The 14,724-nt window shown below is 37.1% G+C and overlaps 2 protein-coding genes across 2 annotated transcripts; both read right to left on the bottom strand.

The window, feature by feature from the left end:
- Nucleotides 1-7,070: 7,070 nt before the first annotated feature.
- On the bottom strand, nt 7,071-8,021 carry LOC110870131. Its single transcript, XM_022119333.1, has one exon. It carries the CDS (start codon nt 8,019-8,021, stop codon nt 7,071-7,073), a length of 951 nt encoding a protein of 316 aa, XP_021975025.1.
- A 57-nt stretch (nt 8,022-8,078) lies between these two features.
- Nucleotides 8,079-9,936, bottom strand: LOC110870132. Its single transcript, XM_022119334.1, has 4 exons — nt 9,666-9,936; nt 9,378-9,513; nt 8,789-8,982; nt 8,079-8,542 (listed from the first exon to the last, which is right to left on the bottom strand). Exons 1-4 carry the CDS (start codon nt 9,934-9,936, stop codon nt 8,079-8,081), a joined length of 1,065 nt encoding a protein of 354 aa, XP_021975026.1.
- Between the last annotated feature and the right edge of the window lie 4,788 nt (nt 9,937-14,724).

Raw genomic sequence — 14,724 nt, forward strand, 5'->3', positions numbered from 1 at the left:
GATCTCGATGGATTATATAACAAAGTTGCCAAAGATACCCAGAGGTCATGATACGATTTGGGTAATCGTAGACCGTTTGATAAAGTCTACGCACTTTCTGCCAATCAGAGAGAAGGATAACACTGGTAAGCTAGCTGAGCTGTACCTAAGGGAGATTGTTGCACGTCTTGGAGTGCCTATCTCGATTATATCTGATAGAGATGGGAGATTTGTGTCAAGGATTTGGAAATCTTTCCAAGAAGCGTTTGGTTCACAGTTGAATTTGAGCACCGCATTTCACCCACAGACGGACGACCAAAGTAAGAGAACGATTCAGACACTTGAAGATATGTTACGAGCTTGCGTAATGGAGTTGGGTGGCAGTTGGCACACTCACTTGCCTTTGGTAGAGTTCTCCTATAACAACAGCTACCATACAAGCATTCAAGCTGCACCATTTGAAGCTCCCTACAGACGAAAGTGTCGATCACCGTTATGCTGGGCAGATGCAGGCGATAGGCAGTTAGTTGGTCCCGAATTGGTCCAAGAGACGACAGATAAGATCATACAGATCCGAGAGCGCATTAAGGCGGCTCGTAATCGCCAGAAGAGCTATGCGGACCAAAGAAGGAAACCTTTGGAGTTTGAAGTGGGAGATATGGTACCGTTAAAAGTCTCACCTTGGAAAGTGTAGCACGCTTTGGGAAGCATGGAAAGTTAAACCCATGATTCATTGGACCGTTCAAAATCCTGGAGAGGATTGGTTCTGTAGCATATAAGTTGGAACTACCTGCAGAACTTAATGGTGTTCATGATACATTCCATGTATCTAATCTGAAGAAGAGTCCAACTCAAGAGACAGTGATCATACATGCCGATGAAGTTCACATTGACGACACACACCACTTTACCGAAGAACCTGTTGAGGTTACTGACTGGAAAGTTAACAAGACTCGGAGGAGTAGTGTTAAGCTTGTCAAAGTAAGATGGAACGCACGTCAAGGCCCCGAGTTTACTTGGGAGCGTGAGGACCGTATGAAAGCTAAATACCCGCATTTATTCCCTAACACCCCTGCAGCTAGTAGTAGAGCTTAAAACTTCAGGACAAAATTTTCTTAACAGGGGGAGAATGTGACAACTGTAAAAAATTCAGGTATCCGTACAAATAATTAACCTTGATTAGTGATTAATGACTGTGCTGAATTGCAATTAAGTGCTTTCTGAATTCTGCCATATACATTGCATCACATATTGCTTGATGTCATATCATTATTGCATGATAGCTTTTTAATTCAGATGATGCATTAAGTACAATTAGCACAGTTATCTGATAAATCAGGAAAATGCTGACAGAACTCAGCACATAGACAGACAGTGCATTGAGACACAGAATGAGCCAAAAACTAAGTACTACGCTAGTGTAGTGTGTAGGAAAGTGAGGATCACAAAACTGCCTTTCTAAGTGATAGTTTAAGTGCCGGAAAGTGCCTAAAACTCACCCAAAGTGCTGAATTCAGCAAAAATTAGCATTTTAACAATCTAATATCATGCAGAAATATGATTAAATGGTCCTGAATGCTTTCCTAAGTGTCGGGAATCAAAAGTGTCACAAAAGGTACATAAAGCACAGTAAACTGCAAAGTTTAGCACTTTAACGAACCAGTAACCAACCGAACAACCGGACACTACCCGAAACATCAAATTCACGCTTGAGGCATTGTTTTAACATTACCAAGCTAGTTATGGTCCCCGAACATCATAACACCCTATAAAATATCAAGTAACTAAGTAACTAACTATATACTTGAATTTTTACCCTAAACTAACTATATGATTAAACCTACTCCACATACCCCCCCCCTAGTAATCGGCCCATGCCTCACCCCATACCTCAAGATTTTATTTCAATATTAAAAGGGATATTATTCCCTCTCTAATGACACATTACACAAGAGTTAGAATGATGAACTTGGTTTATAAAAGAATATACAAGACCATGAGTTCATTTCACACACACTAGAAAAACACACAACTCTCTCTCCCTCTTGCCTTGCTCTCGGCCGACCCCAATCACCACCATTATTCATCCATTCTCAACCATTCAAAGCTTATACAAAGGTGCAAGAGATCATACAAAGAAGCTAGGAGCTTGTGGAAGTTCAAGAACCTCTCTTATTTGCTTTTATCCATCTCATTTCTTCACTTGATCATCCCTAGCCTTGTGCTAGTGGTAAGAATCTTAATATTACCAGTTTACTTCTATTTTAAGTGGTTAAAAAGAGAAACACAACCATAATCTTGAAGAACACTAAGATACATAAGAAGTAAACATGAACATAAGCATGATTAATGATGAAACTAAGTTGTTTATGTGATGATTTGCTTGTTGAATGTTGTTTGTTCATGTATATGATATAGATCATCATATGATCTTGCTAGATCATGATTAAAAACATAATCTAGCAAGATGAGAAAGTAGAAATATTGTAGGATGATGGATCATCCACACAAAGATCATGAACTTGAAAGAATACATGGATTTCTTGAAAAATAGTGATCAAAGTAAGTTGTTAGTCACATAGATCTAAAGATTTATGGATGAGTTCTCAAAGAAACCAAGTTAAAAATATAAGTTTTACTAAATCTTGGTTCTTACATAAATAAACATTATTTTCGGTGGTTAAACAAGTGTAGAAACACTTCTGTAACAAAAAGATTTCACAAAGAAGTATTTTTAGAAATGATGATCACAAGTTGTAAACATCTATATTCTTTAAAAATGAAGTTTTTAAAGAACTATTCACACTTTAGAAGGTAACAAGGCTTACTAAGAACACTAGTAAGTTCCTACAATTTTTTACAAATATTCAAGTTCATGAAGTAGTAGATTATTACTTGATTTTGGCAAATTGGTAAGTAAAGGTTGTATATTGTTAATTGTGGATTGATTGTGATGATTTTTGCAAAAGAAAATGATATATTTGAAAGCATGGAAACCTCCATTTTTAGAGGGAAACTATGGCAAAATTTTCTAAAAATCTAAACACTTAGAAAAATATTTCTTAACAAGTATTTACAAGTGTATTTTAAACCATAAATTGTTACAAAAACTTTGCCAAAATTTTTTGTTACAAAAATACAAATATCAGATGTTGGTTTTTATAAATAAAAGTGACTAAATATGTATTTAGGATATATATATATTTAGAAGACACCATGTGCATGATTGTTTGTATATATTTTTTGTATTAGCTATCTTATTTTAGGACATGAAATAATATAACACATCAAATACCAAGGATTACTATCCAAAAATATTACCAAAATTCCAAAGAATGAATATACACATTTACACAAAAATATTGGTGAAAACCGAACTATTGAATAAGACTTACAAAATATTCCGGAAATTATTCACAAAGTATATTTTGGTAAATAATATTTTGGACACCAAGGAAATGAAAATATGATTTTTACAATTACTACAAGAATATATCATATTTTGACAAGGGAAAAATATATTATTTTTGACATGTAAGAATGTATATATTTCTTGAGATTTTTAGGAAATATATTATTTTTAAGAAATATATATTTTCTTACACAAACACGAAGTACAATATTTTTGAGATGAAAGATATATTTTCTCGAATAAATATGAAATATATCATTTTTGGAGAAAAATGAGTTTATATATATATTTTACAAGTTGGGCATGAAAATATATTGATTTTTAGAACTTATAAGAGAATACAAATATTTTTGCCAAAAAAAAAATTAAAAATAATTTTCTAAATAATATTTATTACAATATATATTTAGGAAGTATATATTGGTGGACTTTTATTAAAAGATAATATTCCGGAAAAATTAATACGAAATTAAGTATAAAGAATACTTAATGAATACAATAAAAATGCGTATTCTCATACGTATAAATGCACGCCGGAATACGAGCCTAATACATGGCAAAAATATACAAGTATAAGAATTAAAATACAAATACACCCATCCTTGGGAAGGAAATACAAGTATGAATACTTGGGAAGTATTAAGTTAAAATAATTGTTTCAACAATTATTCGAAAATTTAATAAATATAATTTAAGTTAAAATATTAATTATTTTAACAAATAATTATATAACTTGGGATAATATCGAAGATACACAGAACGTAACTCAAAGACAATAACAAATACTAAATTAGGGCACGGCTCGTTCGTCTAATAGACATTAGTACGTTGTAGGTCTTGGACTCTGTATGCCCAAGACACATATTAAATTGATGTGGCTAGTACGTTATGATCCAAGTCGAGTAATACCCAAATACAAGCTAGACTAACACTTATAATATTTATTTATGATATGATCAAACAAATAAATATTAACACTTATAATATTTAGAAATTGGTTTTCTAAATAATTGCACTTGACAAACAAATAAATTATATGGATAATTTATTTTGAGAGAATATTTTATTTTGTTATTTAATTTGTTAAATAACATTTTAAAAGGTTATGAGATATTGCATAAAGTCTTGTAATATGATATGTTATATTTTATAAATGTTATAATATATATATATATATATAAGACTTATTTTTTAAAAGAAAATTTATTTTTTTTAATAAAAGGGGTGGGTCCCCCCCCCCTTCCCAAGACAAGGGTGGTCCAATAGCGTTGCATGCAAATGCATGTGTTAAAGGCTCTTTCGTTGGGTGATGTTGGTGGCCATGTCTCTCACAAGTTTTATAAACATTTGAAGACATAATTTCAAGATGAAGAACTTGAATATATCCCCTAAATTTTTGGCCAAGAATGATGAATCAAAGAGAACTGGGACTCTGGTAGTGGTCAGTCTTTTGCTGCTGAACCTGAGACTGAACTGAAGCTGAACCTTTGCTGGAATCCCCATCCCATTTCCGCTTGTTGTCACTAGGAGTAGCAGGAGTAGCAGAAGTGGTAGCGGTAGTAGTTGCACTGATACGTTTGGGCAGCTTGTTCTATTGCACTGCCTGATCTGTGAGGCGATGAGCAAGATGCTGAATGTCTTGGATATTGTCAAGGTTAGCCGATGTCACATGGCTCTGAATCTCTGATGCTAAACCCTTGAGGTACAACTCAATGCGTTTGATTGGAGGGTCCACCATGGTTGGACACAAGATGGCCAGTTCGTTTGACCGTTTCGTATAAGCTTCGATTTCCGACCCCGTCATTTTCAGATGATAAAGCTCCACCTCCAACTTGTGGATGTCATCACGTGTGCAGTACTCTCGCTTGATCAGTTCCTTAAAATCGTTCCAAGGGGTGGCGTTAGCAGCTGCCAGCCCTAGAATCTGAACTTGCGCGTTCCACCAATTCAGCGCAATTCCTTCCAAAGTACCAGTGACATATTTCACCCTGCGAGCCTCAGGGCATTCACACATTTCAAACACCGACTCGAGCTTCTCAAACCAATGGAGGAGTCCCACTGCTCCTTCAGTGCCACGTGTTGATTGGGCACGGCCCCGTGTTTAGCTACTGTCTGAGTTAAAACAGATTGCCAGTACCAAAGATTGGGCATGGGGGCGTGTTCAGCGGGCACGACCCGTGCTTAGCTCTGCAGAAGCTGAAAATTTTACGAAAAATCCTAAAAAAGTAGAAAAATAAGAAAAAACGATTAGGCCGTTGATTCCTAACTTTCTTAAAATCCTTGTGTCCCCGGCAACAGCGCCAAAAACTTGGCCATTGGATTTAAATAATCCCAACATGCTCAATTTGGCCGATAATAATCCTAACTTAGTTATTGGCCGATAATAATCTGAACTGGTCCACTTTTGGCCGATAATAGTCCGCCGTTAAAAACAGCTTAACGGGGTTAAGCTTTTTTCTGAATTGCAAACCGATGTTTTATGGATTTTGATCAGAACGAGGATACGATTCGATTTATGTAAAACTTACCTCGAAACGGTGCTTCAAACGACTTGAATTTTGTTAATCGGAAGTTTAAACACCCGAATTGAAGCACCGTTTTCGTCGTTTGGGGCAGTATTTCGAGGTAAATTTTATATCAATCAACTCGTATCCTCGTTCTGATCAAAATCCATAAAACATCGGTTTGTAATTCGGAATAAAAGCTTAACTCCGTTAAGCTATTTTTAACGGCGGACTATTATCAGCCAAAAGTGAACCAGTTCGGATTATTATTGGCCACTAACTGAGTTGGGATTATTATCGGCCAAATTGAGCAAGTTGGGATTATTTAAATCCAATTTTCCTAACACAATTGCATTTTTTTACATAATATTTTCGATGTAACATTTTCCCAGTGTAACTTCCAACATCAGTTTACACATGATGCAAATCCATTTTTTTTAAATACTAGACAATTAAATCATAACATAGTCAAAATAAGAACCCACTTGAGTTAAGAAAACTATGTTTCAACCATTGATTAGTTTAGATCTATGGCTCTCCTTTTATCATGACCAAATGTATCATTTTTACATATTTTCAAGTGTAAGACTTGTAAAAATAGTGTCATATTTTCGGCCATGAGATGGTTATTCAAGAGGGCTTTTCAAGTTTGAAAATCAAGTGCAAGAACTCCACAACCTCCCCTCATATTTCGGCCATGGTGGTTGATCTAGATGGAAATTTTAGTGAGTTTATAAGTGTAGAAATCCTAGCTAAACATAAGGTGTTTGTTGGAAGGCTTGGGGTATACAAGCTTGAGGTCTTCTACACTTGAAGGCAACCATTCAAGAAGCATCATCTTCTTCATATCATTTACTCCTTGGAAGGTAGTATTCTAAACACTCCATGGTTGAGTTTTAATTTTTGATAGCATGCATGTTCGTATATGGATCCGGGATTGGGTTTTGCATATAAAATGGGTTTTATATCATGTAATTTTTTTTTTTGGGTAAGGGGTTACCCCGGTGATTCTATATATTCACAACCAAACAAAACAAGTAGTGTAGTGAGTCTACACTAGTTCAAACATGGGACATGCCCCATGAAAGTAACCAAATCCACCAACAAAAGTAAAAACAATAGAAAACACAACTAGACTACAATCTAGAAACTGAAAACCGAAACCAAATGCCTACTCAATCGCCATCACCATTAGTATCCGCATCTGGAATCCCCCATTCTCCTAAGAGTCTTCGAACTCTATCATTCCGCTTCAACTTGACTCCCATAAGCTTATACCGAACAGTCTCGATTATCAAATCATAGAGTTTCTCCGGCGGTCGCAGTTGATTCTTGAAAATCCTCGCATTACGTTCCTGCCATATAAGATAAGAAGAAGCTGCCACTACAAGTCTACTCACATAATCAGCCACCATCTTCGAGTGGCATTTGAGCAGAAGCCAACCGACGATATCCTCCCACTTTGACTCAATACTATCCATGCCAGCTTTGACTCGAACCATATCCCACACCTGCGTTGAGTATTTGCATTCAAAGAATAAATGTTTATGCGAATCGTGGTTTTCATAACAAAGCAAGCAGCATAACATATTCATGTTCTTCCTCCTCGATATATCCCATTGAAGGATAATATCTTGTGTAAGTAATTTGTTCCTCATGATTAACCACATCAGAAAAGAATGTTTTGGAATGCATTGCGCAAACCAAACTATTTTCGTCCAGTTGACCTCCGGATCGCAATACCGAAGAGAATCCCATATGCACGAAGCCAAAATCTCATGAATCACATCACCAACTCGCCATTTCACACTGTCACGCTTATAAACATTCGGCTGAATTTGATCCAACTGGTTAAGAACGGGATAAATATCCCTCCAGGCCGTGGGCCATTGCCAAACACCCTCTATATTAATATCAGCCACTGAACTATCCAATCTGAATCCCGCGTTTGTTATCGTTCTAGGGGATAGAAAAGTACCTAAAGGCCCTAAAGCACTCCAGGTGTCATACCAAGCTGATGTTGATCTACCATCCCCAAGAGACGTCCAAATATAGTTCCTTATTATTAGCCGAAGTTGGAGAATTTTACGCCAGCTCCAGCAACAATTCGTAGGAACCTTGACCATCCAGAAACTTTTGCCTTTTAACTTGTAGTCATGCACCCATTCCACCCAGAGAGATTTTCATTTAGTAAGAATACCCCAAACATGATTAGCCATGAGCGCTTTATTAAAATCACCAATACGCCTAATACCCAATCCCCCTTTATACTTCGGAGTGCAAACCGATCTCCAAGACACCTTTGCCCTCCCTTTTTGAAACGAATTATCTTGACTCCAAAGAAAATTTCTCATTCTAGCTTCTAGATCGTGAATCACCCGAGCCGGTAAAATAAATACCGAAGACCAATAAATATGCATAGAGGATAAAACCGACACAATAAGCTGTAACCGACCTGCAAAAGAAAGAAGCTTGTTCTTCCAATTGGATATACGCTTATCTAATTTTTCAACCAGCACACTACAGTCTTTATAAAGCAGTCTTGTGGAAATAAGCGGAACCCCCAAATACCTTAGAATAGCAGTTTTCACGTGATGAGGGACATTGCAAAAAAATATCGTGCTCTTTTGAATGCTAGGGACCAAACCTGACATATTCGTGAATTTAGAGAGAGACGCCATAATACACCTTGCAGAGCTAACATCTCCTCTAGCAAACAAGAAAAGATCATCCGCGAAGCACAGGTTAACAATTTGCTATTTCTCACACCCGTTATGAAATCTAAACGAGGAATCCAACCGTGTTTCATGATGCAGAATACCCGTTAAAATCTCCATGACAAGCGTAAAAAGGTAAGGAGAAAGTGGATCCCCTTGCCTTAGCCCCCGTTTACCTCTAAAATAGCCATGAACATCACCATTAACACAAACCGAGAAGGTTGGTGTAGAAACACAGGTCATAATCCAATTCACCATCTTATCATGAAACCCAAACCCTAGCAGCACATCTCTCAGAAATCTCCAATCTACAGTATCATAAGCTTTTTGGATGTCCACCTTAAACGCACACCGCGGGGGCCCGACATTCCTGTGATAAGAGCATTCACATTCTATCCATCAAAATTTGTGAGGGGGGTTTTTATATTATAAAGGGTATAAAAAGTGGTTGTGAGTGGAGGAGAGAGAAAATGTTACTGTTCATCTGTATATTTAAGGGGACACTGTTCACCCACTATAATTTTTTTAATATATATTGAAAGTGGTTGTGAGTGAAGGAGAGAGAAAAATGTAATGATAATATTATTTAATTGAAAAGAGAGAGAAAAAGTATTTGTTTTTAGTGAAAATATATTGATATAGGAGTTGTTTTTAGTGGAATGTATGTATAATTTGATGGATTGGATGTGAATGCTCTAATTGTGCATGAGCTCCTGAGTAAGTAAAATGTTATCTGAGATTTTCCGACCCGGAACAAAAGCTGACTGGTTGACATTGACAATCGTATTAAGGGCCCCTTTAATTCGATCAGCAAGAATTTTACTAATACATTTGTATAAAACATTGCAGCACGCTATTGGACGGTAATCTGTAACATTCGAGGGGGTAGCAATTTTCGGCACTAACACAATAACCGTATGGTTTAATTCACGTAACAGTTTACCAGTTGAAAAGAAATCAATAATAGCGTTTGACACGTCTTCTCCTAGAACCGACCAAGCACCCTTGTAAAAGCTGAGGTATAACCATCCGGACCTGGGGCTTTGTTAATACCAATGGAAAACATAGCCTTTCGAACCTCATCCGCCGTAACCTGACGCACCATAGGATTAGCAATTTCTGAAGTCAAGGTATTCGAGAACAAGTCAGCCTTTGGGGACGAGCCAATATCACCCCGACAGCCCAAAAACTTTTCATAATGTTGGACAAGCGCTTTAGGAACATCCTCACCTTCATACATGTCACCACTCGAATCCTTGATAGCATTAATACGACTTATATGGTTTCTAGCTTTTAACGAGGAGTGAAAAAATGCCGTGTTCATATCCCCCGCATGTAACCAATCCACTTTTGATTTTTGTTTAAGAAACCGTTCCTCATCCAGACACGCAACCTGATAATCTCGGTTAATAGAAGCCTCCTCGGCCCGTAACTCAAACATTCAACGGGTCCGTATCAATGCGACTTTGAATATCATCCAGCTTAGCTCGAATTTTGCTAACATTCCGATGTAAATTTCCTTGTTTGAACAGAAGAGCTCTAAGAGGAGCTTTCATCAATCGGAGCTTTTTAACCACACGAAACTGTTGAACACCATCAATATCTAACTCCCAAGCCCGTTTCACAATATCCAAAAATTCTGGTTTATGAGTAAGAAAATTTGCAAACTTAAAAGAACGCCGTTTAGACACCTCACGCTTCGGAATTTTAAGGATGCAAGGGCAATGATCAGACAACCTGTAAGGATGAAATATAGCAGTTGAACTCGGGTACTCAGCCACAAAAGGAGTATTTCCCAAAACTCTATCAATTTTCTTCAGCAAACCCACACCTTCCTTTGGTTTTTGATTCCATGTAAAGTGTAAACCAGAACGATTGATATCAAAAGCTTCAATATCATCAAGACAGTTTTGGAAATCTTTCATACAAGCCGAAATGGTAGAAGATCCCAAAGAATTATCTTTAATGTTTAGAGCTAAATTGAAATCACCCATAATGACCCACGGTTGGTTACCCACCAGCACTTTATGAACCGAAAGCTGATGCCATAATTCCCTTCTCGAGATGTAATAATTTACGGCATACACAATCGAGCAAAACATCATCTTGTTGTCAACCTTAAACCGAACCTGAATATGCATGACCTGCGATGTCTGATTCAAGACCATAATGACAAAAACATCCGGATTCCAGCCAATAATTATTCTAGCACCTTTATCACATTGCCCACCATTCGACGTCCAATCCCAATTTCGAAACACAGACTTACAAACCTTCTGAAGGTTACCCACATCAACATGAGACTCTAAGATAGCACAGAAACTCAGATTATAGTCTTTCACAATATGTCGAACCTCCTTTTGTTTCAGGGGGCGGTTCAACCCCCTTATATTCCATGCAGCAAGACTAATCATCAGAAACCATCTGATTAGGAGTGCTTGCTCCTTTATTAGAAGTCGGCTTCTGAGTCCCTCGAAGCATAAAATCACAAGTTTCATCATCCACCTCGGTACACACATCGTCCTCATCCGCAACCTGACCTCCACCATCCCCTCCCTTCGAACTTCCCGCGCTGTTATCCGGATCCGTCTCATTCAGCACATCAAACGGGTTAGAAGAAACAAACTTTTCCACGGCTTTCGTTACCTTGTTTATACCCTTCGGCTTAGGAACAACAGGCCTATACTCAAATTTTTGCTTTGGTTTATTCACATTAAAACCAACCTTCCTAGCTGCCTTCTTACCTTGCACAGTTGTATACCCATCTTCATCCACAATAGGTTGCCGCTTTAAAGGTCCAGCATCCTGAATAGGTTGCTTCATCTTCTTGTCATAACCCGGAAACTTGCTCTGTTGAGATCTGTCTTTAGACACTTTAGAAGACTGCATAGGGCAGCTATCTTCATTGTGACCAAAAACACAGCATCGGCCGCACCTATGGGGACACCATTCGTATTCAACATAGACCTTCTCCTTTACAAAACCATCCCCATCAAGGCAAGGGACCGCAATAGTTAACTCCTCCTTGAGATCAGTATCAGCTGAAATTTCAACCAGAGCACGAGCATAGCTACTTCTACCCCATACATCAACACACATTGAGGTAGTAAACGAATCCAAAGCTTTTGGCTCACCAATAGTGGTTGCAATTAAACTTAACCCATCCTCCGTATAAGCCGCTAGAGGAACCTCATGAAACTTAACCCAAACCTGAACCTTTTTCACTTCTCTCTTCTCAAGCTTTGTCGACGGCGACCAAATTTCTAAAAACAAAGGCTGTGACCGAATAATCCACGGCCCCTCAGTAAGAACTTTTTTCATACCTGCTTGATCCGCAAACTTAAAGAAGAAGAAACCATTGGCATTCATCATTGATTTTTGCAATCCAAACCGCTTCCAGTTATTCCTAACATAATCATCCACCACGGGGTAAGCAACCTGATCCCCCAGAAAATACCCATACAACGTGTTAGCAAGCTTATCATGCACTACTCTGACCGAATCCCTAGAAAGGACAACGTCACACCCATCCTGTTTCTCAACAGTCGCTAAAGAACGAAAATTCACCTTCACCGTATTAGCTCCTCTAACAGAATCAGCATATGATGCAGGTTTTACTACATTACCAGGTTCCTGCTGACTACTCTCACCCTGACTACTAGCACCCTGAACAGGAATATTCACCTTCCCCACACTTTCAAGGTTAACAGGTTTTGACACAGCCGCAAGCCCATCAATGACCGAAACATTATCAGAAAAAAACATACCTCTCCTCGGCATTAAAGGTTTACCTTCAATGTTAGTCACACGCAGACCAATACCTCGAATAGGAATTGATCCCGGAGTAGATCCTGAGTCTTGAGACGCCAAATCATTCAGAACATCCGCACCCGCCGGATAAAAAGGATAACCCTCCTGATCGCCCACTCCTCGATTCACCTGATCTGGTGGGATGTTACTCCCATTCAAATCACGATCAATCATTGAAAGAAACACAACTCTCTCTAAAACAACGTAACAGAAAGCAGCATGCACAGCCAGACACGTCCAAACGCCCAGTGAACGACGAACCAGAGACAGAAAATAAAACCCTAATCCTGAAACCCTAGTGCCGAAAATCAATCCTCAACAGATTAACCCAGAGAATCAATCTAGCTAAATTAATCTTAGTTAACCGTGACAAATATCAACCAGATTAATATGTCAGGATCTCAAAACAGCAACTATGGTGGCGATTGAAACAGAAACGAATAGAAACCCTAATTTCAGATTGATTACTATTGCTAACTAGTTCGTTATAGAGATTTGATAAACAAACTCTAATCACAGACTGTTATACAAACGAATCTCAAAGAAATTTAGGTTTCATGAAGACAAGAAAATCGCCCAGGAGAGAGAGCTTAGGGTGGAGATGTTCAGCTTCAGTTACGAAAAAGTATTGCTAACTAGTTCGTTATAGAATTTTGATTATATCATGTAAGTAACATGTTTTAAATAATATTTTCCACTGTGTTTTTATTTTATAAGGATAAAATAACTTTGATAAACATGTGTTAATCCCAACAATGGCATCAAGAGCCGCTTATATGAGTGCATGCTTCATAGGATTTAAAATTTTCGGGTTTGGAAAAACCCTATGGCCGAATTTTTTCTCCATGGTTATCCTTTTGTTTTTTCAAGATTTATTTCTTACATGCATAAAGGAATCTTGAAAAAATTATGGCATATGGATGATTGTTTTTTGTTTGGACAAAAACCCACTTTTTCGGTTTTTTCATTCTTGACCGAAAAGTAGGTTGTAAAAAGGAAACCATTTTTGCTTCTTGAATTTTATATATGTGGATATACATCTTGGTGTTCTTAACCTAGCCATGACCTTGTGTGAATATGTTGAATGATTGTGTTATGATTTATATTAATTATTTCAAAGGTTGTAATAATTAATTATTTTTGTTCTTCCATTTGTAAAGTTATGTAATTTATTTATTTTCATTTGGTATGTAAAATAAATAGATTAGGTGCATTTTATTTTACTAGAAAAATGTATTAGGATATTTTTTGTAAAAGAAGACGCACACAAAAATGCGGTTTTGGTTTTGGCTAATTTCGGGCCTAAAGGACTTCATAGTTCTTAACGGGATTTTAGCCCGATAAGCAAAACACATTTTTTAAGTCCAAAGGAGTTCGGAGCTGAATATAAAAGACATTTGGAAGCCCAAAGAATGTGAAGAAATCACAACACAAGAAGAAGACTTGAAGCATTTGGATGCGGGATCAAGTGGGAGTTTAACGACACATTATTTGTGTCTATATTCACCCTTAGGAAGGACCTTTTGGCACACTTGTTTCGGCTAACAAGTGTTGTCAAAATAGTTGGCTATGGTTATGCACCTATTGTTATGTATGTTGTGCTTGTGTGGTTGCTTATTTATATTGTTTTGATGATATTTGGATATGCATGCTTAACAAACTAATAATCAACAACAAGCTTAAAATTGGTTTTTTAAAAATCATTAAAATTGGTTAATAAAAGGTTATTAAAAACTAATGATTTTATAATAAAATGGGTTTTATTAAAAAGAACCTTGAAAATTTGTTTTCACAAAAGTACCAAGGATTTGAATGCATGCAAATGTATGGTACATAAAGTTTTCTAAACTAGAATTTTAAAAACTCAAAATCCCTTTTATAAAACAAGTCAAACACCATCCTTTTATACAACACTCGAATCACTTGGGAATTCTTATTGTGGGATAAAGGTCACCTAACCACATTTGAGGGAACTTGTATATTCGAGGTGGGTTTATCATATTTGTGGGATAAAGGTCACCTAACCACTTATGTGTATAAACTCACACGTGTGTGTAAGTTGGACGACTTGATTTGGAAACCATGAACTTAGGTCACCGAAGCATGGCGAACAAAAGGTGTTGATGGGATTAAACATGCCAACTAAACATAAAGTTGTTTAACCGATCCCATATGGCTAGAAGTTGCAAAAGGGTTGCAATTATCAAACGTTGACTACCTTATTAATTTAAATAATGGGATAAAGGTCACCTAACAAATATTTAAATGTAACGTTGGATTCTAGATTTTAATTATTAATTGT

This window comes from Helianthus annuus, chromosome 8 (assembly GCF_002127325.2).
Source record: "Helianthus annuus cultivar XRQ/B chromosome 8, HanXRQr2.0-SUNRISE, whole genome shotgun sequence".
In the NCBI taxonomy this organism is placed as follows: Eukaryota; Viridiplantae; Streptophyta; class Magnoliopsida; order Asterales; family Asteraceae; genus Helianthus; species Helianthus annuus.

Coding starts and splice junctions, on each gene's coding strand:
- LOC110870131 (XM_022119333.1), bottom strand. CDS start 8,021: ATGGTCAAGGTTCCTACGAATTGTTGCTGGAGCTGGCGTAAAATTCTC.
- LOC110870132 (XM_022119334.1), bottom strand. CDS start 9,936: ATGAACACGGCATTTTTTCACTCCTCGTTAAAAGCTAGAAACCATATA. Junction 8,983..9,377: donor ACGATTGTCAATGTCAACCA/GTCAGCTTTTGT, acceptor CTCTTATCACAG/GAATGTCGGGCCCCCGCGGT. Junction 8,543..8,788: donor TGTTCATGGCTATTTTAGAG/GTAAACGGGGGC, acceptor CGAATATGTCAG/GTTTGGTCCCTAGCATTCAA.